The sequence below is a fragment of the Dipodomys spectabilis genome, unplaced genomic scaffold (genome assembly GCF_019054845.1).
Source record: "Dipodomys spectabilis isolate Male_0828 unplaced genomic scaffold, ASM1905484v1 ptg000499l, whole genome shotgun sequence".
Classification (NCBI taxonomy): domain Eukaryota; kingdom Metazoa; phylum Chordata; class Mammalia; order Rodentia; family Heteromyidae; genus Dipodomys; species Dipodomys spectabilis.
The window spans coordinates 1263476-1288777 of NW_024871176.1; the positions used below are offsets into that span (position 1 = coordinate 1263476).

Consider the following 25302-nt stretch of genomic DNA (forward strand, 5'->3'; position numbering starts at 1 on the left):
ACAGATGCATTTCTCTTCTGAGGTTTTAATCTCTTTTGTACGGAACAGGGATTTGTGTCCCACCTCAGAGGACTCCTTATCCAAAGACCCAGTGTCACAGTCCAAGCACAGCCCTTCCGCCCCCAAGCACAGCTGCACAGGAATCTCACCTCAGCCTGAAGGCTCTCCAGACGGATGATGTGCTGGTTCGTTGATGAGTTTTTCTCACGGAAGTCTTCTCTGAGGGCATGGACCTGCATGGAGAGCTGTCTCTCGACTTCAGAGGCCTGCAACAAAGGAGACCTTTGAAGTTAATCCAGGGGCTGTGCAAACGGAAGTCAGTTAGATTTCTGTCTTTCATTTCTCAAGCATCCCTTTGCATTTCTAGCCCTTAAGAGTTCAAGGTGAGATGTAGTTTCCCACATCCCCATCTTTATGATAAACACTCTGCATAGGTCTGGGGTCTCTTTACTGACAGGCCTAAGAACATGTTACAAGTATTACTCTGCACATAGCAGAAGCACAACATTAGCTACTAAACTGAAATGAATACATAAGATGGGTCTACTTCCTGCCTTAGGGGTTCCTTTATTTCTCCTATCAACTTCCTGGGCAGAGGTCAGACAAATCATTTCTGTCTGTATTTCTCACTTCCACTCAGCATGGACACTATTTGAAATTCCCTGTTATGACCGTTAAGATTTTGACCATTTGTCCCGCAAGGACACTTTTGCAAGGTATAGTTCTCTAAAAGTGCTAACTGAGGTGCTTCTTTCCTCCCTACCTGTTGGTTCTCTGGGACAGGAGGACCTTTAAAAGAAGGCCTACCTGGTAACCTGATCACCAACCTCTTCCTGAGGGCCCCACAGCTTGTTTTTGATATCCCAAATGTTTAAAAACAAGGTAGCTAGTCCCTCTGGCCGAAAATCATGTCATCATATTTACTGAAGGCTAGTGTGGTATCTCACACCTATAGCAAAAGCTATTTAAAGCAGAGACAGAACGAATACAGTTCAAAACTAGGCTGGGAAAAAAGTTCGCAAGATCCTTTTTTTTTTTTTGGGGGGGGGGGTGGTCCGGTCGTAGGGTCTGAACTCTGGGCCTGGGCGCTGTCCCTCAGCTCTTCAGCTCAAGGCTAGCGCTCTAACACTTGAGCCATAGCGCCACTTCCAGCTCTTTTTCTTTTTGCTTATGTAGTGGTGCTGGGGAATTGAACCCAGGGCTTCATGCATGCCAGGTAAGCGATCTACCACTGAGCCACCTTCCCAGCCCGTACGATCCTTTCTTAACCAGTAAGTTGAATTTGGTATACATGCCTGTGATCTCAGATACGTGAGGGGCCCACAGACAAGAAGACCCTGAATTAAGGCTCACCTAGGCAAAAAGTGAGATCCTAGCTAGAAAAAAACGAAAACAAATAACACAAAAAAACAAAAAGAGCTGCAGGATATAGCTCAAGTAATAGAGTGGCTACCTAGCAACTAGGAGGCCCTCAGTTTAAATCCTGGTACTAACCAATTTTTAAAAATTGAGTGTTTACCATGTGCCAAGAACTGTGCTAGAACACTTCCAATATTTCAATCATCATCCCCAATTTACACTCAGGGACATGAAGGAGCTGCCCAAAATTCCAGTTAAGTAGCCAGGCACTGGTGGCTCATGCCTGTATCCTAACTACTCAGGCAGCTGAGATCTGAGGATCTTGATTCAAAGCCAGTCTGGGCAGGAAAGTCTATGAGACTCTTATCTCCAATTAACCACCAGAAAACCAGAAGTGGAGCTGTGGCTTAAAGTGGTAGAGCTCTAGCCTTGAGCAGAAATGCTCAGGGACAGCGCCTAGGCCCTGAGGTCAAGCCCACGACCCTCCCCCCTACCAAAAAAAAAGTCTCAGTAAGCAACAGCATCAGTAAACCATGGGCTTCTCAGATTGTGAAGGCAATACTGCCAGCTTATACTTCAAAATAGCTTTTCCCATTTCCACTGCTCACTACTAAAATCATACTTTACAAGAGTTCTTTCTTTTCAAATATTTCACAATTTCATTTAAGCCTTCAATTTTTTTTTTTCTCTTTTGCCAGTAGGTTTGAAGTCAAAGCCTTGCATTTCCTAGGCAGGCACTCTGCCACTTGAACCATGCTACCAATGCAGCCCAGCTGGTCTATGAAACACTCCGGGACATAGGCCTCCTCTCATAGTGATCTTCCTAGAAACAGGTTTGGTTCTTTTTACGAGAAGTTTGAGCTCTTAACTGCTGAGCTAGCTCTCTTCCTTTCAATAGTGACTACTCAGATATACACAGAGAAACACAGCTTTAAAAGGTTTTTCACTTACATTTCTTTTTTTTGTTGTTGTTGGTCACTGGGCTTGAACTCTGGGCTTGGGTGCTGTCACTGAGCATTTCAGCTCAAGGCAAGCACTCTACCACTTGAGCCACAGCACCACTTCCGGTTTTCTGGTGGTTTATTGGAGATAAGAGTCTCACAGACTTTCCTGCCCGGGCTGGCTTTGAACGGTGATCCTGAGATCTCAGCCTCCTAGGATTATAGGAGTGATTATAGCTAGGATTATAGGCGTGAGCCACCTTGAATCTCCAGCAACCCTAAGAGACAGCAATCGTGGCCTCATTTTGTAGACAAGAAGGTAGCACTATCCTGCTCTTCAGTTACCACATCACAGCTACCTCCCAGGCAGGGACTTAAGTCATCTGTCTATGACGGTGATGGAAGGGATGGACAATAAGTTACAAACCTATCATCTGCAAAAAGCTAATGCATCTTACTAAGTCAACCATCTTCTTTTTCAGAGATGAAATCTGGCTCAGATCATTTGACTAGTAGAATGACTATTAGCTATTTCCGCACATAAATACTAACCTTTTAAGTGTATATATAACTCTAATATTCCAAGTGCTTTCTGACCAAAAAGTCAGGTAATGTGAAGCTTCACAGTGAATTCTGAGCATCTTTGAAGTTCCCCAAGTAAAAGTGAGCCAGGGCACATCTAAGGATGGTATGGTAAGAAGAAAGTGAAGTGGTAAATGATTGAGTTAGGAGTTCCTGTGCTGCTCTAACCTCTTTGAGTCTCTCCAAAATTATAAACTGATTTATTCCTCCTTCACCTGTTAGTACAAAAAGGGCAGTTCTGAAGGGGATCCTCAGTTCTCAATTGCTAAGGATACTTCAGGGTTGAGCTCAGAACTGAAGTTTAGGAAAATAAAGGAAAAAAATACTACACTTTAGAAATTTAGGGCATCTAAATTTGTAGGAAATAATATAAGATCCCAGAATCAATTGTCTTTTTTTCTTTTTTAAATAAAACAAATGAAAAACAACAAAAGGCTGGCATATTATTTTTTAACATATTTCCATGTCACTATGTAGCTTAATTTTTTTTCCCATGTATCCGGTATTTAGTTGTATAATTATAACTTAGTCCCTCCTGATGAAAGACTCATGTTTGCCAGAAAAATGATCTAATTCTGAGCCATGCTTCCAGCCCTTTTTGCATTGTTTAAGATAGGTCTTCCTTTTTTCCTAGACCTGCACCTAGACTATGATCTTTCTTTTTTTTTGGTCAGTCATGAGGCTTGAACTCTGGGCCTGGGCGCTGTCCCTCAGCTCTTTGGTTCAAGGCGAGCGCTCTACCACTTGAGCTACAGCACCACTTCCGGTTTTCTAGTGGTTTATTGGAGGTAAGAGTCTCACAGACTTTCCTGCCTGGGCTGGCTTTGAACTGCGATCCTCAGATCTCAGCCTCCTGAGTAGTTAGGATTACAAGCATGAGCCACCGGCGCTGGGCTAGACTGTGATCTTTCTATTTTACTCTTCCTGTTGTAGCTGAGATGTATGCTACCATGATCAGTTTCTTCCACTGAGAGCGGGTAGAGGGGTTCACAAACTTTTTTGTCCAGGCAAGCCTAGAACCACAGTCTTACATATATCAGCTTCCCAGGTGGCCAAGATTTTAAGTGTGAGCCACCACACCTAACTTAGGTATTTTTTTTTTTACTAGTCCTGGGGCTTGAACTCAGGGCTCAGATGCTGGTCTCTGAGCTTCTTTTTTTGCTCTAGGCTATCACTCTATCACTTGAGTTACACCCTCACTTCTGGCTTTTTGGTAGTTTATTAGCGATAAGAGTCTCACAGACTTTCCTGCCCAGGATGGCTTTGAACTCAGATCACAGCCTCCTTCGAAGCTAGGATTACAGGCATGAGTTACTGTATCCATCTGAAAGTTTTAAATTATCTTCAAAAATTTATTTATTTATTTTTTGGGTCCGGTCGTGGGGCCTGAACTCTGGGCCTGGGCGCTGTCCCTCAGCTCTTCAGCTCAAGGCTAGTACTCTACCACTTGAGGCACAGCGCCACTTCCGGCTTTTTTCTTTTTGTTTATGTGGTGCTGAGGAATCGAACCCAGGGCCTCATGCAAGCAAGGCAAGCACTCTACCGCTGAGCCACCTTCCCAGCCCCATCTTCAAAAACTTAAACTCTAGCTTCCACTGCATATAGACTGAATGATAAAGAAAATAAAAGACATTTAAGAAATAACTCTGAGCTGGGCACTGGTGGCTCATGCCTGTAATCCTACCTACTCTGGAGGCTGTGATCTGAGGATCACAGTTGGAAGCCAATCCAGGCAGAAAAGTCCATGAGACTCTTATTTCCAATTAACTACCAAAAAAAAAAAAAAAGAGCCAAAGTGGAGTTGTGACTTAAGTGGTAGAGCACCAGTCTTGAGCACAAAAGCTCAGGGACAGAACCCAGGCCCTGAGCTCAAACTCCAGGTCTGCCCCCCAACTCCCTCTCCCCCTACCACAAAAGTAACTCTGGTTCTATTATAGAAAGCTGAGAAAGTTGACAGTTATCATCTGAGTGCTTTTTTTTAAAGTTTTAGCAAGGATTTTAGAGTAACAGGATTAAAGTAGAGGAAAATGGAGGAAAGAAACATTCCCTGCTCTCCCTACAAGAAATGGGTACTTCTTGGGTTACTACTAATGTATCCTCAACCAACAGCATATTCCTTCTTGCTGATACCTAATTCAGTCAGAAAAGCATGTATCACAGGTACTTCCCTTCCCACTGAGTACAGCTGTTCCATAATTACTTTTTCCTTATTGACACAATTAGCAACATATGATTGTTTCTCTAAGCTGGAGTGATAGGTTTAAACTAGCCAAAGCAGACAGTTAACTATACATTTTCTTGCTAAATGGAGGAAAGGAAATTGAATTAATCATATCTGACTGAGCATCCACCTACTTGTAATTTGTCAAAATGAAAAAGATGAACCAGTTAACTTAGAAATTATAGGAGAGGTTTATTCGTCTTGAGTAGTATCTAATACTGCATAGTATTATTTTCGTACTATGCTAGAGTAACTGAGTTTTACTTCAGGAGAGAAATTTGTCTTCTGAAAATTCAAGATGGATGGAAGAGAAGGCTATTTTGCTGAGAGAAATAAGTCAGGCACAGAAAGACAAATACCACATGTTCTCAGTTACATTTAGAACCTACAACAGTTGGTCTCAAAAAAGTAGGAAGTAAATAGTGAAGGGTAAGAAGAGATGGAGAAGATGATTAATGGACACAGGAGTACAGTAAGGGCTTCTTTTCCTTCCTTCCTTCCTTTTTTTCTTTCTTCAGTACTTGAGCGTTGAATTCAGAGCCTCATACATGCTAGACAAGTATTCCCCACTTGAGCCATAGCTCTAGCAAGGTATTTTTACTTTATTTTTGAGATCAGGTCTTCAGATCTCAAAAGTAAGGCTTGGGCTTGCCTTGAACTTACAATCTTAATGCCTTAGATAGGGCTGGGAAGTTGGCTCAGTGGTAGAGCGCTCGCCTTGCATGCTTAAGGCCCTGGGTTCGATTCCTCAGCACCACATAAGCAGAAAAAAAAAAAGCTGAATTACAGGCATACACCATTACCTTCAGCTAGAAGGAATAACTTTCAAAGTTTGATATCACAGTGACATAATTATGATTGACAACAGTTATGTTATTTTAGGAAAGCTAGTGGAGAGGACTTTCAAGGTTCTTAGCTAAAGAAATGATGTACTTTTTTTTTTTGTGCTAGTCCTGGGGCCTGAACTTGGGGCCTGAACTCAGGGCCTAGGTACTGTCTCTGAGCTTTTTTGCTCAAGACTAATGCTCTACCACTTGAGTCACAGCTCCACTTCCAACTTTCTGGTTAGTTAGGCTCACAGGCTTTCCTGTGTAGGCTGTCTTTGAATCATGATCCTCAGATTTCAGCCTCCTAAGTAGCTAGGATTATAGGCATGAGCCACCAGTGCCCAGCTTGATGTACATTTTTAAGATGTCAGATACTGGCTATATGCATTAGCTATCACACTGTACCCATATGCAATCATATTAACTAATAAAAATATGTTAGCTATTTTTGTTTTTTGTTTTTGGGTCCGGTCGTGGGACCTGAACTCTGGGACTGGGCGCTGTCCCTCAGCTCTTCAGCTCAAGGCTAGCGCTCTACCACTTGAGCCACAGAGCCACTTCTGGCTTTTTTTCTTTTTTTTGCTTATGTGGTGCTGGGGAATCGAACCCAGGGCCTCATGCATGCAAGGCAAGCACTCTACCACTGAGCCATCTTCCCAGCCCCGTTAGCTATTTTTGTAACATTTGAATATTCTATAGAAGTATTTATCTTTTGATAAAAAAAATTTCTGTCGGAAGTGGCACTGTAGCTCAAATGGTAGAGTGCTAGCCTTGAGATGAAGAGCTGAGGGACAGCGCTCAGGCCCAGAGTTCAGACCCCAGACCCACAAAAAAAAAAAAAAATTCTGTCTAGGCATGGTATCTCATGACCTGGGATGACTTGCAATTCTAGTTACTTAGGAGGCAACATTCAAGAGGCTTGTCATTTGAAAGTAGCTTGGGAGAAAAGTTAGCAAGATCCTCATCTCAACATTGTTGGTGGTACTCAACATTAATATCAGCTAAGAGGGAGGCTGTAGGCAGGAGGAGCATGCTCTGGGGCGAACCCTGGGGAAAAAATGTTGAGACCTTACAAATAACTAAAGCAAGCTGGGCGCTGGTGGCTCATGCCTGTAATCCTAGCTATTCAGGAGGCTGAGACCTGAGGATCATGGTTCAAAGCCAGCCTGCATGTGCAGGAAAGTCCATGAGACTCTTATCTCCAATTAATCACCAGAAAACCACAAGTGGTGCTGTGGCTCAAGTGGTAAAGTGCTTGCCTTGAGCTGAAGAGCTCAGGGACAGAGCCCAGGCCTAGAGTTCAAGCCCCATGATTGACCAAAAAAAAAAAAAAAAAAAGTAAAATCTTCAAATAGAATTCTTGCATTTCCTCTGAGGAAACTGAGCAACTTGAAACCTTGAACACTATCTGGTTTAAACCCCTGCCTTTCAAAGTGGTAACACCAAAGCAGGGTCAATTAGGCCTACTGGAATATGCTGGAGTGGTAACACCAAAGCAGGGTCAATTGGCCTACTGGAATATGCTGGAGTGGTAACACCAAAAGCAGGGTCAATTAGGCCTACTGGAATATGCTGGAGTGAGTAGGGTCAGCAGCCCCCTGCCAAGAACATAGTTAGATCCTCTCGCCTCCATTTCAGCCTCATTCCATTGCATCTCTCCTTATTCGTCAAAAATAAACAGTCAACACTCTTATCCTAGGACAAGGACAATATAATACCACTAATGACACTTGCTATGGATATGAGGGGAGCCAGATGAAGTCCAAGTCTTGTTTAGAGACCGCATGTGTAAAAAACATGCTGACGTTTAGAAGGTGCACACCCACTCAATGGAAGCCATGTCTAATTTGGTGTTCTGACTTAATTTTAAAATTAGAGCTTAATAGCCATTTTGTTACAATCATCCTTTGAATCACTACTACTAACACAGTCCCTCAGCATCAAAGCCTTAATTGAAAAGAAAAGAAAAAAACACAAAACAGGACAAATGGTAATCTACTTTCGTTTCTGAAGGAGGACACTGATCCAATGTCAGATCCCTATTGCTAGTTAACAAAAGTATTTCAGAAGTCAAAACCTTTAAATTATACTTTGAAGACATATTTAACAAGATAAGCACCAGTTTTCCGCATATATATTGTCTCTGCAAGCATTAGGCTCACACTTAAGTTTTTTCTTAACTTTTTGTTTTTTGGTCTCAGTCCTAGGGCTTGAACTCAGAGCCTGGGGTCTGTGTCTGAGCTTCTTTTGCTCAAAGCTTGAGCTCTACTACTTCAGCCACAGCTCCACTTCTGGATTTTCTGGTAGTTTATTGGAGTTAAGAGTCTTATGGCCAGGCCACTAGTGGCTCACACCTGTAATCCTAGCTACTCAGGAAGCTGAGATCTAAGGATCACGGCTCAAAGCCAGCCTGCACAGGAAAGTCCAAGAAATTCTTGTCTCCAACAAACCACCAGAAAATCGGAAATGGCGCTATGGCTCAAATGAGAGTGCTAGCCTTGAGTTGAAGAACTGGACAGTGCCTAGGCCCAGAGTTAAAGCCCCATGACCATCAGAAACAAACAAACAAAAAAGCCAAGCTTTTTTTTTTGATGGCTCACACCTGTAATCCTAGCAACTTATCTCCAATAAACCACTCAGAAAACCAGAAGTGTTGCTGTGGCTCAAGTGGTAGAGTGCTTGCTTTGAGCTAAAGAGCTGAGGGACAATGCCCTTGTAACCAACAACAACAACAACAAGAGTCTCTGGACTTTCCTGCCCAGGCTGGCTTCGAACCATGATCCTCGGATCTCAGCCTCCTGAGTGGCTAGGATTACAGGCATGAGCTACCAATTCCCAGCTATACTTAGTTTTTTGTTTTTTTTTTTCTTTTTCCCCTGGTTATGGGGCTTGAACTCTGGGCCTGGACATTGTCCCTTAGCTCTTCAGCTCAAGCCTAGCACTTTGCTACTTGAGCCACAGCGCCACTTCCAGTTTTCTGGTGGTTAATTGGAGATGAGTCTCATGGACTTTCCTTGCCCGGGCTGGCTTTGAACCGTGATCCTCAGATTTCAGCCTCCTGAGGATAGCCACTGGCATCTGACTTTTTTTTTTTTTTTAAATAAACAAAGCACACAATCCTCTGCATTAACTGATGGCTTGGTTCTTTTTTTTTTTTTTTTTGGGGGGGGGGGGGGGAGGGTCTGGTAGTGGGGCCTGAACTCAGCTCTTCAGCTCAAGGCTAGCACTCTACCACTTGAGCCACAGCGCCACTTCCGGCTTTTTTCTTTTTGCTTATGTGGTGCTGAGGAATCAAACCCAGGGCCTCAGGCATGCAAGGCAAGCGCTCTACCACTGAGCCACCTTCCCAGCCCTGGCCTGGTTCTTTGCACGAATCCCCACCTGGATGGGATGCTTTCTTACTTCGCTTTTGTTTATGGGATGAGATGAATTAAGACATCATTCTTGTGGGAAAACTGTCTCCTGAACTTGAGCTCCAAAAAGCTAATCTTTCTTCTCTACTATATTGTGTGACTTCAGGAAACTGCTAACTCTTTTTTACTTTCTTCACTTGGAAAATGAGGATAAAGTAATACCCATCTCATATATTTGTGCAAAAGAAGTTAGCACGTGGAAAACGGAACAGTGACTGGCACAGCAGGTGTATCTGGTGCTGCTCTTGCTGTCTTCATCATTACAGTAAGCCACAGACAAGCCTAACTGATTAAATGCAATAAATTAAGGGTAGACCTTAAACACACACACACACACACAACAAAGAGCTTAAGAAAATGTGGCGGGGCGATGGTTGTTTACGTCATGGTTCAAAGCCAGACCCAGAAAGGAAAGTCCAAGAGATTCTTATCTTCAACTGACCACTGAAAAGCTGGATGTAGAGCTGTGGCTAAGTGGTAGAGTGCCAGCATTGAGTAAAAAAGCTCAGAGACAGCACCTAGGCCCTGAGTCCAAGACCCAGGACTGGCACAAAAAGAAAAGAAGAGAAGAAAACATGGCATGAAGATTGATAAAGGATGGCAAGAATGATAGCTGGAACTAAAGCAGGGCTCAGGGAATTCACACTTCTTTCATCCATGATTAGTGGTACAGCCATTACAGAGAGACCCTGAAATGGCTAGGAGGAAAGGAGGAATGGGGTACTGCATGGTCCCCAAGAACATGTTCAACCTTGGAACAGTCTTTCCTGTCCCTTCTGAATGGAAAATACTGTGTTCTGAGAGCTTCCTGGAATGTGAACTGTTTATGCTTCCAAAGGGAGATTGCATGGAGACACTTGGGAAAGACGCAGGGAACCTTCTTATAATAAACAGGAAGGCTGGGGGAGGTTACATGGCGATTACATCTACCAAGCCAACTGTCATGGAGGACAGTGACGCCGACAGGCTGGTGTACACACAGGAGGGCTTCACTGAGGACCGGCGATGTCACAGAGAAACATTCAGAGTGTGATAGTATTTTTAATGCTTTTTTTTTTTTTTGGCAACAGGATTCAGGAGAGACATAACTGGACCTAAAAAGATAACTGGGAAGTTAAAATATTCTTGTTTGGAGTGGAGATGGGTTAAGAAAAATTGTTCTCTAATTTTTTTAATTTAATTTTTAATTGTTATTATAAAGGTGATGTACAAAGGGGTAACAGTTACATAATTCAGGTAAAGAGTATGGTTCTTTCTTTCTTTCTTTTTTGGTTGGTCATGGGCCTTGAACTCTGGGCCTGGGCACTGTCCCTCAGCTCTTCAGCTCAAGGCCAGTGCTCTACCGCTTGAGCCATAGCGCCACTTCTGGTTAATTGGAGATAAGAGTCTCCTGACTTTCCTTGCCAGGCTGGCTTTGACCATGATCCTCAGATCTCAGCCTCCTGAGTAGCTAGGATTATAGGCGTGAGCCACCGGTGCCTGGCTAAGAGTATATTTCTTTTTGGACAATGTCACACCTTCTTTTGCTTTCTCCCGGTTTTTCCCTCAGCTACTTTATTTTCTAACTATTAAAAATACAAGACTATTGCTGGATATACTGGTTGCTAATGTCTATAATCGTAGCTACTCAAGAGTAGCTAGTAAACATACATGTACATGCATACACACACATACACACACACACACACACACACACACACACACACACACATAGAATTTACTGAATGAAAATATTGGTGAAAACATTTCAAATAGGGCCATACTGTGAGTCATGAGAAGTGACACTTTGGAGAAAAAGTTGTAATTTAATAGTTTTAAGAGTTATTTTTATGCTGGCATTGAGGCTTGAATTGAGGTTCCAGGCACTGTCCCTTAGCTTTTTTGTGTGTGTGTGTGTCCGATCGTGGGGCCTGAACTCTGTTCCAGGCACTGTCCCTTAGTTTTTGGGTTTTTTTTGGGTCCGGTCGTGGGGCCTGAACTTTGGGCCTGGGCACTGTCCCTCAGCTCTTCAGCTCAAGGCTAGAGCTCTACCACTTGAGCCACAGCGCCACTTCCGTTTTTTTTTTCTTTTTGCTTATGTGATGCTGAGGAATCGAACCCAGGGCCTCAGGCATGCAAGGCAAGTGCTCTACCACTGAGCCACCTTCCCAGCCCTCCCTTAGCTTTTTTTGATCAAGGCTGTTGCTCAGCCAGTCGACCCACAACCTCCTTAAAGCTTTTTGGTGATTATTGAGAGATGAGAGTCTCATGAACATTCCTGCCTGGGCTGCGTTTGAACTGAACTCCTCAAATCTCATCCTCCTAAGTAGCTAGGATTATAGGCATGAACACCAGTGTCCAGCCTCATCCATTAAATCCTTGATATCAACAGCTCTGTTCAGAAGTAACTTCTGGGTACTTTATAAATCTCCAAAGGTAAACTTACCACATCACTTGAAGTTCTATAATATTCTTATTATAGCACATATCACGTACTCTCCTTTACTTGTTTACATGTCTGTTTTCTTAGACTGTGAAGAGATAAGAATTTTATTGTCTCTAATTTATCTTTGTCTCTAATAAAGTACATGACACATAGTAGGTGTGCAGATGATTACGCGAGGTAAAATTGGAGCCCTGAAACAAGTCTTTCTGTGCTAGCTCAGCTACAACTATAAAGACAGAAGTAGGACTCACCTATGCCCCAGAAGCGCCCCTTTAGCAAGGTTCCAGTGCAATCGACAGGGAATTAATGAGATGATTCCTGTTCATTTAAATGGCCCATCCCTAGCGAAGAGCACTGTTTTCCCTATAAGTCAGCACTGTGGCTCGCTAAGATTTTACTCAGGCCTCGATGTAAACTGTTCATGACTAATTCATAGATTGGCCATGGGGTGCTGCTATCTACCCCTTCATCCTGCTCTTTCATGTGGAAATCTTTTAATACTTAGAACTCACAACTTCATTCTTTGTGCCCTCCCAAAAGTTCCCTAAAGTCATTTCGTTCTGACAGGAGATGAAGATGAAGTTCTTTCTGAGGAGCTGGACAATGCTGGGGATGGAACCCAGTACCTCAAGCTTGCTGGGCAAGCACTCCATCACTGGGCTACCTCCCCATCCCTTCCTGTTTGGAGACTGTCTCTCAATATTTTTCCTAGGCTGGTCTTGAACTTCTGAGTTTAACAGATTCTCCTGCCTCAGCCTCTCAATTAGCAGTTGATGGTAGGCTCCTATTGTTGTGCCTTGGCTTGAAGTTCCTTTTTGGAACTTGTCAGGAAACAGGCCATCCATGCATGACAATAGGCTGTAAATGAGACCAAGAGAAAAGCTCATGATCCCTTAGTCTGAGCTAAAACAACTAAGCCTGAAGAAATGGAAGTCAGCAAATGTTAGGCACTTTATGTCTAAGTACTACCGTACTTAACGTATCTTTTCATTTTATCCTTTATTTAAAAAAAACTGGCACCAGTGGCTCACGTATGTAATACTCGCTACTCAGGAGGCTGAGGTCTGAGGATTGTGGTTCAAAGCCAGCCCCAGCAAGAAAGTCTGTGAGACTCTTTTTTTTTTTTTTTAAATAAGTTTTTCATTGTGAAAATACTGTACGGAGTGGTTACAGTTACACGAGCAAGGTAATGAGTACATTTCTTATCAAGCATTGTTGCCTCCTCCTTTGCTTTTCCCTACCATCCCTTCCCTCCTACCTCCTCAACTATACTCCCCCCCCAACTCTCTCATGAGATTCTTATCTCCAAAAAACCACCCAGAAAAAGCCAGAAGTGATGCTGTGGTTCAAGGTGTAGAGCACTAGCCTTGAGCGAAAGAACCTCAGAGACAAGCCCTGAGTTCAAGCCCTAGGATCAGGGAAGGTGGGGGAAAGTTTCATTTTAAAAATAGAGTCCTGCTATGTAGCCCAGGCTGTCCTCAAACTTTCAGTCTTCCAAGTGCTAGGATTACAACTGTGTTCCCCCATGCCTGGCATTTATTTTATTTATCAGTTGTGAGGCTTGAACTCAGGGGATAGGCACTGTCGCTGAGCTCTTTTGCACTCTACCACTTTGAGCCACGGCACCACTTCTGGTTTTTGGTTTTTGGAGAAACAAGTCTCACAGGGACTTTTATGCCTGGGCTGGCTTCGAACCACTGTCTTTATATCTCAAACTCCTAAGTAGCCAGGATTACTGGCATGAGCCACTGGCACCCAGCCTCTGGCATTTATTTTATCTTAATAATGCTAGATCAAGAAACTGAAGCTAGTGTAGCCACAGAAATTAGATCAATCAAATGTACTTCTGGGTTAAAGCCCATAAGGCTACTACTAGTTAACCATGGCCCATGGGAAAAGACTGCCCTCATGTCACTTCTGGTTAAGCTTAGCAGCCAAAACAAACATCAGATTGGCACTTCTTCCTGAATGCTTTGATCTCCAGCCCAGAGTGTCACTTTTCATGACTGTGCTCACAGTATGCTCCTTTCTGGAACATTTTCTCTTTAAATTTTCATTAGATAAATTCTTGACATTAGGTGCCCAGTAAGACTCAGGTTCCTGTATCCATCTGCCACCTCAACACGTCCTCTTGGCTCGCTGATGTATCTTCACTAACTCAGCATGTCCAGAATGACGATTCCTGACTCTGAAGCGCGCACACACACACACACACACACACACACACACACACACACACACACTCTCTCTCTCTCTCTCTCTCTCTCTCTCTCTCTCTCTCTCTCTCTCTCTCTCTCTCTCCTCAAGCCTTCCCTTCTCAGAGCCACTTACTTCGTTCTTAAGACCTAGGCTCCAAACAGAAATCATCCTTGATTTTTTTTTTCTCCATCACATCCCATATCTAAGCCATCTACAAATCTTCAGGATTTGACCTTTGAAATTTACCTCAGAGGGCTGCTATGAGAATGAAATGAACTGGTATTTACAAAGCTGCTAGAACAGTGCCTGCATATAAGTGATCCCTGCAAATTTATGCATAAAATAAATACACAGCATCCTACACCCTGCCGCCATTCTCCTACTCTAGTTCTCAGCTAGTTCTGTTGCTCACGATGAACTGCATAACCACCTGACTGCTCTCCTGGCTTCTATTCTTCTGACAGTAAATGCTATACTGTAAACCGTCTTCCAGAAACCCAAGCCATACCACGCCGCTGCTCGAAACCTCTTGAAGCTTCCTCTGTCCAGAATAAAATATTTTTTAAAAAAGTCCTTGGCATGGCTTGAACCTGTTACAAGATTCTCCCCCTACTTCAACCCTATCTCTGGTGTTGTTTTTTTGTGCGAGTATGCATACTGGTACTAGGGCTTGAACTCAGTGCTGTCCTTAAGCTTTTTTGCTCAAGGCTGGCACTCTAACATGTGAGCCACTGTTCCAGTTCTGGCTTTTTGGTGGTTAACTGGAGGTAAGACTCTCCTGGTCCTTCTTGCTCTGCCTGGTTTTGAACCATAACTTAGATCTCAGCCTCCTGAGTAGCTAGGATTACAGGTGTGAGCCACAGATGCCTGGCTTCCTGTCTCTCATTTTTTTTTCACACAACATGTTCTTTCTTATATCAGCCATCCTGCTGTCCTAAGCCCCATGAGGATCTGTACATATGCCTCCCTCTCCCTGAGCTCTCTCTTCTCAGAAAGCCTGTTTCCACCTTTACTTAGGGCTCTTCTCAAATGTTATCTTATCAGAGCCTACACTAGGCCATGCATGCTCTTGGGCTTCCCAGACTCCTGGACTATAAGCCAAACAAACTTCTCTTCTTTATACATCATCCAGTACTATGGAACGGCAAATGGACAAAATAGAACTTTACCTGTGTCAATTTCTACTCCCTTCCTCTCTTAGATTTTTCTTTTTTTTTTGGTCTGGTCGTGGGGCCCTGAACTCTGGGCCTGGGCGCTGTCCCTCAGCTCTTCAGCTCAAGGCTAGCGCTCTACCACTGAGTCACAGCGCCACTTCCGGCTTTTTTTTTCCTTTTTGCTTATGTGGTGCTGAGGAATCGAACCCAGGGCCTCAGGCATGCAAGGCAAGCGCTCTACCACTGAGCCACCTTCCCAGTCCCTCTTAGATTTTTCTTCATACCTATGCATTCTTGATATAAAGTTCTTTGCTAACTGGGTTAATGTTCATCCCTTAATTTGCTGCCATAACTCTAGTACTCAGAACTGTGCCACAGAAGACAAATTAGTTGAACACAGATATGTATAAACTCATACAGACATGTATGAACTCATTTTCAACTTAAGGTCCACAACAGGGAGCAAAACAAAACCATACCACAGACTGTATTGTTTTCTATAGGACATTTTTATTTTCAAATATTAAGATTTTTAGATCTCTATAATTTGAGTAATATGTTCCAAAACATCAACTTTTTTTTTTTTTTTTTTTTTGGTTGGTCATGTGGCTTGAACTCTGAGCTTGGATGCTGTCCCTGAGCTCTTCAGTTCAAAGTGAGCACTCTACCACTTGAGCCACAGCGCCACTTCCAGTTTTCTGGTGGTTAACTGGAAAGAAGAATCTCTCAGACTTTCTTGCCTGGGCTGGCTTTGAACCAAGATCCTCAGATCTCAGCCTCCCGAGTAGCTAGAATTTTAGGCGTGAGCCACCAGTGCCCAGGTAACATCAACAATTTTAACTGTTGCCCCTTTGACTATTTATCAATAGCCACAAAACTACAAAAGTTAGTTAGATGCCTTTTTCTACCCATTTTGTATAAGACATTCAAACAGAATTCAAGCATAGTGATGTATATTTTTACAGGAAAAAAAAATCCACGGCAAAGGTTGTTTTTGTCTTAAAAAGTGTTTCCTATTAAATGTTCAAACATGGAAAAGTAGTGTTTAGATTTTTGGATTCAGTAGCTACATAGCTGGGTAATCTTTTAATGGGACATTCTATCAGCAAAATTAGGCATCTGTGGGGTGAATACATCTCACATTTCACCTCACAAGGATTATGCATCATCTGATGGTTGCCATGGAAACACTAGGAATGCTAGCTAGGATTAGCCCCATAGGGTTTTACCACTGGTGCAGAATTATTTTCTGCAAAGTCACTGGGAAGGCAATACAGACAGAATGTGGGGATAAAGAGCTAGTGAGCTGCCTGAAAAATCAGGGAGTGTGGGGGTAACCCAGACTTCTCCAAATCATATTCTAGACTGTATCTTTATGCACTTTCATCTTTATGCTACTGATAACTTGGCCACTTAAGATTGAGTTTCTTTCCTTTAAATCCTATCATTTCCATACAGTCCTTGTTAATAAATTCTAGCTCTCAATTCATGTAACAAATGTCTTTATGTAATTTAAATATCCAATGATGGTGTTTTTGTATGAATCTCTCTATGCATGTTGAATAATCAGTTATTGAAGTACCCAGGCTATCATAAAGAATTTTATTAAGTTCATACAATAATAATCATTACATAAGTATTATTAAACCACTATTTAGAGGAGGAAACTGAACTTTGAAGAGGCTACCAATTTGGTAAAGTTATTCCCCGAAGTAAGACTTAATGCCAGCATTAATGTGTAGGCTCTTCAAAGGAAAGGTTTGCTTGACTTATCTTCTGACCTTCATAAAGCTCACAGTAGTTGGTAAAATGAGATTTAAAGAAAAAAATCAACAATGAAAAAATATACCGAATATGAGCAGGTAGGAAGGGGAGACTGCTGCTTTCTTTCTTAAGAACTCAAGCATACTAAAAGACTTCTGACAATGTTCATGTACCATTTAGAAAAATACAGTATGTATTACATTTATATTAATCTCTTAACATATTGGTGTTTGGTCATAATCATCGGGGAGATACGTTGCAAGACATGCTATAACATAATGAAATAAATCATTTACTTCAAAAAATCACTAAGGGCCAATTCAAATGCTTACTTATGTGTTCTCACCTGGGGTGATGGGAGGTGGGGTAAGAGCTAGACCCTGCACGTACTCATCGTCACGGGTATGTGTCTTGGTGGAAAACAAGTGACACACTAACAGGGATCCTTTCCACTGGAATGTGCTCTTTATCGACGCTGGCTCACAGGGCAGACATGAGCACGTAAGCGACCTGGTCTTCGTTTTCTCAAGCCTTCAAACCCCTGGCCCAGATCACCCTTCAGGGCCATGAGATTCTGGCTTTATATTCTGAGCTGGCATGTTTTCTTGTTTGTCTTAAGGGCAGTGAAAGAGCTAGAGTAGCTTGCTTCTTCTGGAAACTACCTAGCAAACTGGCTTTGTGGAAACAAGCAAACCAGGGAACAGCTGTTTTCTGAGAAGAATGGAAAGTCAAAGGATTAATCCTTTAAAACAAATTCAGTTCAAAAGTAGAAATGCCTTAGGTAAACCAGGCTACAAAGAATGTCTTCATGATTTTAAACAAAGTCTAAACATCAGCTTCTCGGGTGGAACTGAAGAGATTAAAAGCATATCTCATTTTCTCAGCTATTAAACACAAAATGAAAACCTATTTTGGACTCTTCCAAGGCACAGGCAAATCAGTTAATGTATGCGAAGACTTTCAGGTATAAAGTGCTGTCTCACTGCTAAGCACTATTCTACTTAGTCTTAGCTTCCTTTCTGTCAGTCACCTTCCATGGCTATCTGGGATGCCATAATGGGGAATGTTAATGAACTGCTTATAAGCCTGAATGACCTCGGGAGCTTCGAAGTTTAAAAAGACAGAAATGAAAACGTGGGGCCTCTGGATCCAGGCTTATTTAAATGGCAGAATAATATGAGCAAATTATTCTGGATGGATTCATGGATGAATGTAGAAATGAAACACAAGACACAACATAATTTTCACAGAATTAGTTCTCAAGCAATAGACACCTCCTAACCCCTAGGTAAGAAAGAAGGTACTCTATAAATAAAAAAAAAAAAAGCTCATTAATAAGAAAGACAAATACAACAAGGACAACAAGTAGTATCACATAGGATTATTGAACCTCTATCATAGGCAATGCAATGGGATGCCAAGTGAGTGAACAAAATAGGAACCACATGTATATATAGTCTTCTGATCCATTAATTTTACTACTAGGAATCCCAGGAAATAATTGGAGAAGCAGCCAAAGATTTATGTACTTTATACACCTAGTAATTCCCTGGGTATATATCCTTCAGAAATGTGTACCGAAGTGGTTATGAATATATATTATGATATACTATATATCCAATATTATTAATGTTAGATATAGTAATATATATCTAAAACTATTTATAGCAGCATAGTTTATAGCTAAAAACTTATAAACTATCAGTAAAATAGATACATTGCTAACGTTCATATACTGGAATATAATGCACCAAGGAAAATGAATTAACTTTGCTACATGCACCAACATGGATGAGTTGTGGAAACAAAATGTTAAGCAAAAGACAAGCCACAAAATATTCTGGCACTATGTGATTTCATTCCTACATAACTCAGAAGAAGAAAAACAAAATAGCATTTTTTATGGATAACACTTAGCAGATGAGGCCCAGTATTAAGTAAGGACAGGAGTAGCTTCGGTCAGTTTAGGACAGGGGTTTATGTGGGGAAAGGAGACTAGCCTCATGAAGCTTTTTTTTTTTTGTCCTGTGGCTTAAAATCAGGGCCTGAGCACTGTTCTTGAGCTCTTTTGCTCAAGGCTAGCACTCTACCACTTTGACCCAGAGCGCCACTTCTGGTTTTCTGATGTTTAATTGGAGATAAAAAGTCTCACAGACTTTCCTGCCTGGGCTGGCTTTGAACTGCCATTTTCAGATCTCTGCCTCCTGAGTAGTTAGGATTACAGGCATGAGCCACCAGTGCCTAGCTATGGAGGGGCTTCTTCAAGACTGATGACTGCTCACAGCTGACGACTCCTGGCTTGAGTGGTTACATAGATACTGACTTATTGGGACATTCTGTTACTATGTTTTTGTTTTATGTGCCTTCTTTATGTTACATGGCTGTAATAAGGCTTTATGAGAAATACTTCAGCACAAGGGAACAGCTCAGCAATTTATTTACAGTAGGTAGTTTAGTCAATGTTTCAGAGCAGGGTTTCAGGAACAGCTGCCTTTGATGTAAATCCAGGAGCTACTGCTCCTGGTGTGTGGTGACCTTTGGAATTCATTTAGCATCTCTGGGCTACTTGAAGAAATAGGAGATGGCTGCATACCACACAGAACTAACAAGGAGGCAAAAGGGGAGAACACATCTAGTAGTCCTTGGTACCATAGGAATTATGCAGTATCATCAGAGATACTTCCAATCAAACACATCTTATTTGTGTTTAAAACAAGCATGCAAAGAGCTACTGAGGAGCTAAAAAACTAAATCACACCTGCTAATACTGATGGAAAAATAATTCAAATAAATATTAAATGAACCTGAGTTGCTGAAAGTGACAGCCATGCCCCTCCCCAGCTTGCAGAGGCAAAGCAGCTGCGCTGTGGACTGCCTGTGCGGCGGCACATCCTCTAGGAGCCCAGAGCCTCAGTCCTACTGGGGCAAGGACAGGAATTCCACCAACAACAACGAGAAGGAAGACCTTGACTGCAGTGTTGACAGATGTGAGTAGAGGATCTGGTGTTGCTGCACTGACTGTGGACCCTCTGCAAAGATAACTGATGCTTGCCGACCACTCTTCCCATTGAGAGCAATGGACAGATGAAGCCAAATGCCAGTAAGGGAGCTGCTTGGATGATCTTACAAACCAAACAGGATCATGAAGTCACATGTCCCCCCTCTTCAGGCATCAACTACTCAGGATTAGGTGTCTCTGCTCAAGCTCAATGCTCATACTTCAGGGAAAGGAGACTCAGTGCCAGATAGCAGCTCTCAGAATCCTTTGTGTTCCAGTTGATTTTAGCATCACAATTCGAATTAGGATGATAGCTCAATGTGCCTTCCTGAGTACTCACTAGCAACCTTGATTGTGTTTTACATGCTCCTAAATCTGTTTTGTTTTTTTTTTGTCGGTCGTGGGGCTTGAACTCTGGGCCTGGGCGCTGTCCCTCAGCTCTTCAGCTCAAGGCGAGCGCTCTACCACTTGAGCTACAGCCCCGCTTCCGGTTTTCTGGTGGTTTATTGGAGATAGGAGTCTCACGGTCTCTCCTGCCCGGGCTGGCTTTGAACCGCGATCCTCAGATCTCAGCCTCCTGAGTAGCTAGGATTACAGGCGTGAGCCACCAGCGCCCAGCCCTAAATCTGTTTTTATTAAAAGACAACTGTTAGTTTGTTTCACTAATGGCAGATGTCACCTATTAAATTTAAACCCTAATTTCATCCCCCCCCCCTTTTTGTGGTGCTAGTCCTGGGGCATGAATAGAGAGACTGGGAGCTGTCTCTAAGCTTTTTTTTGTTCAAGGCTTAGTGGTCTACCATTTGAGCCACAGCTCAATTTCTGGCTTTTTTGGGTGGTTACTTGGAAATCAGAGTTTCATGGATTTTCTTGCTGAGCTGGCTTCAAACCAAAATCCTCAGAACATAGCCTCCTGTGTAGTTACAATTACAGGTGTAAGCCACTGGCACTGGGCCCTAATTTTATTCTTCTAGTTTCTTATTTGTCTATAACATTAATACTGACTCATTTTCTAAAGTCCAAGCAGTGAATTATATGGATTAAAACCATGTAGTGAAGCTGCACACGAAAATTTGGTGGGATGCTAATTTTTAGAAGAATCATTCAAAATCTAGTAACTTAAAATCTAATAGAAGGCTAATCAAAAGGAGAAAAATTAAACTGAACAACATCATCACTATAGTTTATGAGTTATCTCAGTATCAGTAAGAAAATCAGCTGCATGCCACCTGATATAATGCATCAGAATGCACATATTCTAGACAAATATATGTGACCTGAATTCATCAAACTTAGTTTCCTATTACCTGGGAATAGAATGAGCTAGATAGAATAGAAGAATAAGCTAAATGTCATGCTAAGGAAGCAACCAGGAAAATTCAAAGGCTGGAACTCTCTGCAGGAAAACTGACCCATTCTCTTAACATCTCATTAGAATAAAAGAGGAGGAAGATGGTACTTTAAAGTAAAAATTTTAAAGTAAATGTTGGAGAAAAATATGTACTACGTGGTGCCTTACCTGAACTCATGTAATATTTGTGGAATTTGTGAAGACTAAAACCATAAAAAGTTAATCACAGAAGGTTCTAAACCAATGTCTGGAAGCATGTTCTATAAAAGAAGTCTGAAATATGATCATGTCCAAAGACTTTGATCCTCTAATGCAAGTCTAGAGACATATGAGGTTTTCTGTTATGTTCAGACCATGCTCAGTGATCCCTTGTCTAGAAAGTAGCAAGGACAAAACCAAAACAAAACAAAACAAAAATGAGAAGAAATGCAATTAGAAATACTTACCAGAGAGAAGCCAGTAAATGTACACCTCTGTAAAAGAAGCCCTGGGTAGAACTCCCATCTAAAGACCAAAGTCTTAGCACCATCTGTATTACATACCAGTCATGCCATATAACTGTAGGGCAAGTCATTTTATTTGAGGTTCCCCGTTGACAAAATAAGAATATTTGCCTTTCCAGCTCACAGGGCTCTAAGCATAGAAATTCAAATTTTGTGAAGGTCTGTTAGCTCAGAGGGACACAACTTGTCCCACTTTCCCGAATCCATCCATTTCCTCAGAAAAGAACAGTAAATTGTCATTCTTGGTCCTTTTCTGAGGTTTATCTATTACTGTAATGAGCGTTTAAACTTTACCCTAAATCATGGGGTTATCTTAGTGATTATATCTTCCCTACTCATTTCAAGCTCTAGTCCTCTTGGCTATGAGTATGTTCTGTTCCCGGAGTTGTCTAAGACATGCATTACATGCTGGGTGCTGGTGGCTCACGCCTGTAATCCTAGCTACTCAGGAGGCTATGATCTGAGAATTGTAGTTTGAAGCCAGCACAGGCAGAAAAGTCTGTGAGACTTTTCAATTGAGCACCAAAACAGCCAGAAATAGAGCTGTGGCTCAAGTGGCAGAGCACTTGCCTCCATCAGAAAGAATGACACCACCCCATTTGTTAGGAAATGGAAAGACTTGGAAAAAATTATATTAAGTAAGCCAGGCCCAAAGAAACATAGGTCCTCATGGTTTCCCTTATTTGCAATAACTAGTATATGTCTAGGAAAAGCAGAAAAGGTCAAAAGCTATGTACATATGACCATGTAAGATGATGCTAAGCAAAATGAACCCCAAGATAGGGACACAAGAGGTTTTATCTTTGTTGTTGTTGTTTTTAATGTACTTATAATGTACTGTGTGATTTTTTTTTGTTTCTTTGTATGGTCTTCCCCCATGGTTTAACCCCTGTTTTCACTGTATTTGATTCTGGTGCCCTGCATCTTGTATATACATTTTTCTAATTTGGGGAGGGGAAGGGAAATAACAAAATGCTGAAATAAGGATACAGGTTGACCCACTGTAACAATGAGATGTACAAGACACTATGTTGAAAAACAAACTTTACAGGCGGAGGGGGGGAGGCAGTAGAAGTTGGGGAGGTGGGAAGGAAAGGATGGTAGGGGGAAAACAAAGAAGGGGGTAGCTGCTCTATAGGAAATATACTCATTATACTCATTACCTTACTCATGTAACTGCAACCCCTTTGTACAGTATCTTTACAATAAAAAATATATATTAGAAAGAAAGCTCAGGGATAGTGTGCAGGTCATGGATTCAAGTGCCAGGACTAGTACAACAAACAGCAACAAACACACACAACAGTATTATTTACTTAAAATTGCTACAAAGGTAGATTTATTGTTTTGTTGCTGTTGGTGGTAGGGCTTGAACTCTGGGCCTAGGCATGGGCACTGTCCCTGAGCTCTTCAGCTCAAGGCTAGTGCTCCACATCATGAGCCACAGGGCTACTTCTGGTTTTCTGGTGGTTTATTGGAGGTAAGAGTCTCACGGACTTTCTTGCCTGGGCTGGACTTGAACCACGATCCTCAGATCTCAGCCTCCTAAGTAGCAAGGATTACAGGCGTGAGCCACTGGTACCAGCTCAAAGATAGATTTTTAAGTGTCCACTTTTCTTTCCTCTCATAGTATGGAAAGGGGTGTGTTAATTTGATTATAGCTATTGCTTTTACTACATATATCAATTCAATTTTCATTGCTGATTATATCTCAATAAAACAGGAAGAAAAACAGAAATACTCAAGTTAGTAGTTATTACCAACAACAACAAAAAAATTCTGGGTCAATAAGTTGGGTTATGAAAACTTTAGTATACTAATATATACTGTAAATCAAATCTCCAAGAGAAGAAAATATTAAATGTTTCCTGGATTCTCTCAACCACGGAATCATTTTTATCCTGGCATAATTTCTTGGAGTTGACGCTATCAGAGGCATATTTTGAAGAAAGCTGCTGTAAATACTTTTGAAAATCCCAAATAGTTTCTACATTTCAACTCAGGGTCCATGGATGGCAACCAAGTTAAAAATAAGAGAGAACACTTGGTTATAATAATCACAGCCACAGGCTGTGTTTGTACAGTGCAAATGGAAAGGATCTTTGTCCCATTTGTTGAAGGGAAAAAATGGTCCTAACCTTTAGGCAAAATTATGGCTATTAAAGTAGGAGCACACAGCAGAATGTTGCCCTGGGACTCACAGAACATTCTGTATGTGCCTGTGGTGATCCTGACACATGTACTCTTGTATGACTTAGAGCAGGATCTATTTCAGGCCTCAGACCACAAGCATAAGAGCCTAGTTCTCAAGGTCCCACAGTCTTAGCAAGTCTCTGTTAGTAGGGACTCTTCATGGGCCTGCTGGATCTTGATGACCTTGATTATTCTTTTTATCAGCCTGCTTTTTCCTAAACCAGTGGCTATCCTTCAACTTGACTTCCTGTTTATATATAACTATGGGATCTGTAGATACTGCTAAATAGCTAGGTTCCTGGATAGTCCTGACCCAGTTCTGTCCAATTCATAAAATGATTTTTCTTTTCTTTTCTTGCTTTTTTTTTTTTTTGCTGGTCCTGCAGCCTAGATGCTGTTCTTGAGCTGTTTTTGCTCAAGCCTCCTAAGTAGTTAGGTTTACAGGTGTGAGCCACTGGTACCCAGCTAAAACCATTACTTCTAATAAAGCCTGTAGTCCCAAATAATGATGGAGCTCGTTTCAATTCCTCAACTAAGTTGACAGGAACCATACTGATGTTCGTTTCAATTCCTCAACTAAGTTGACAGGAACCATACTGATGTTCAGATAATCGGAGAAATACAAGACCACTTAGCAGCTAGCCTTGGAAATAGCCAATTTCCTGGATGAATTATATCCACCACTGCCTCAATTAAAAGTGTGCCTTAAAAACACCCATTCAGGAACATGACAATCTACACTTTAGTGCCTTTGCACCTGAATCTTCTTGCCATTTGTCTATCTTGCACCAGAACAGAAAATTAAAAGTAAACAAATTGGTTAATTAGTAACAATGATGTCAAAGGATATTAGCCTCTATCTTGGATGAAAACAGCTAAACAAGTCTTATGGGAACCAAAGATAACTTGGGGTGCTGACTATTCAATATCCAAGAGAAAATCCTGGGGCTTAATGTTCTGCATGAAAAGTTATAATGTTAACAGCACCTTGGGAATCCAAATTGGGACTTTCAAAAATCTAAAGAAATCTGAGAGGGGAAAAACTCATCCATGAGCCCGGTGACCTATAATCCTAGCTACTCAGGAGGCTGAGATCTGAGGATCATGGTTCAAAGCCAGTCTGGGCAGTGAAGTCCATGAGACTCTTATCTCCAATAAACCACTCAAAACCAGAAGCGGAGCTTTGGCTCAAGTGGTAGAGTGCTCACCTTGAGCTGAAGAGCTCAGGGACAGTGCCCAGGCCCAGAGTTCAAGACCCATGACCACCGCCCCCCCCCCCCAAAAAAAAAAAACCACGATTAAATACAGCAACAGCTGATCAACTCAGGGGAAAAACACAGCCTCTCCTGATCTCAGTTCTTTACCTTTAAAA

General features: G+C 41.9%; 1 protein-coding gene across 2 annotated transcripts in view; it reads right to left on the minus strand.

Moving 5' to 3' along the window:
* Window positions 1–25302, minus strand: part of Bicdl1 (BICD family like cargo adaptor 1) — a 78090-nt gene that overhangs the window by 22059 nt on the left and 30729 nt on the right. For both annotated transcript variants that reach the window (XM_042669597.1, XM_042669596.1), the window contains exon 3: window positions 150–266. In XM_042669597.1, the coding sequence (XP_042525531.1) occupies window positions 150–266 (117 nt within the window). The remainder of the gene's footprint in view (window positions 1–149; window positions 267–25302) is intronic.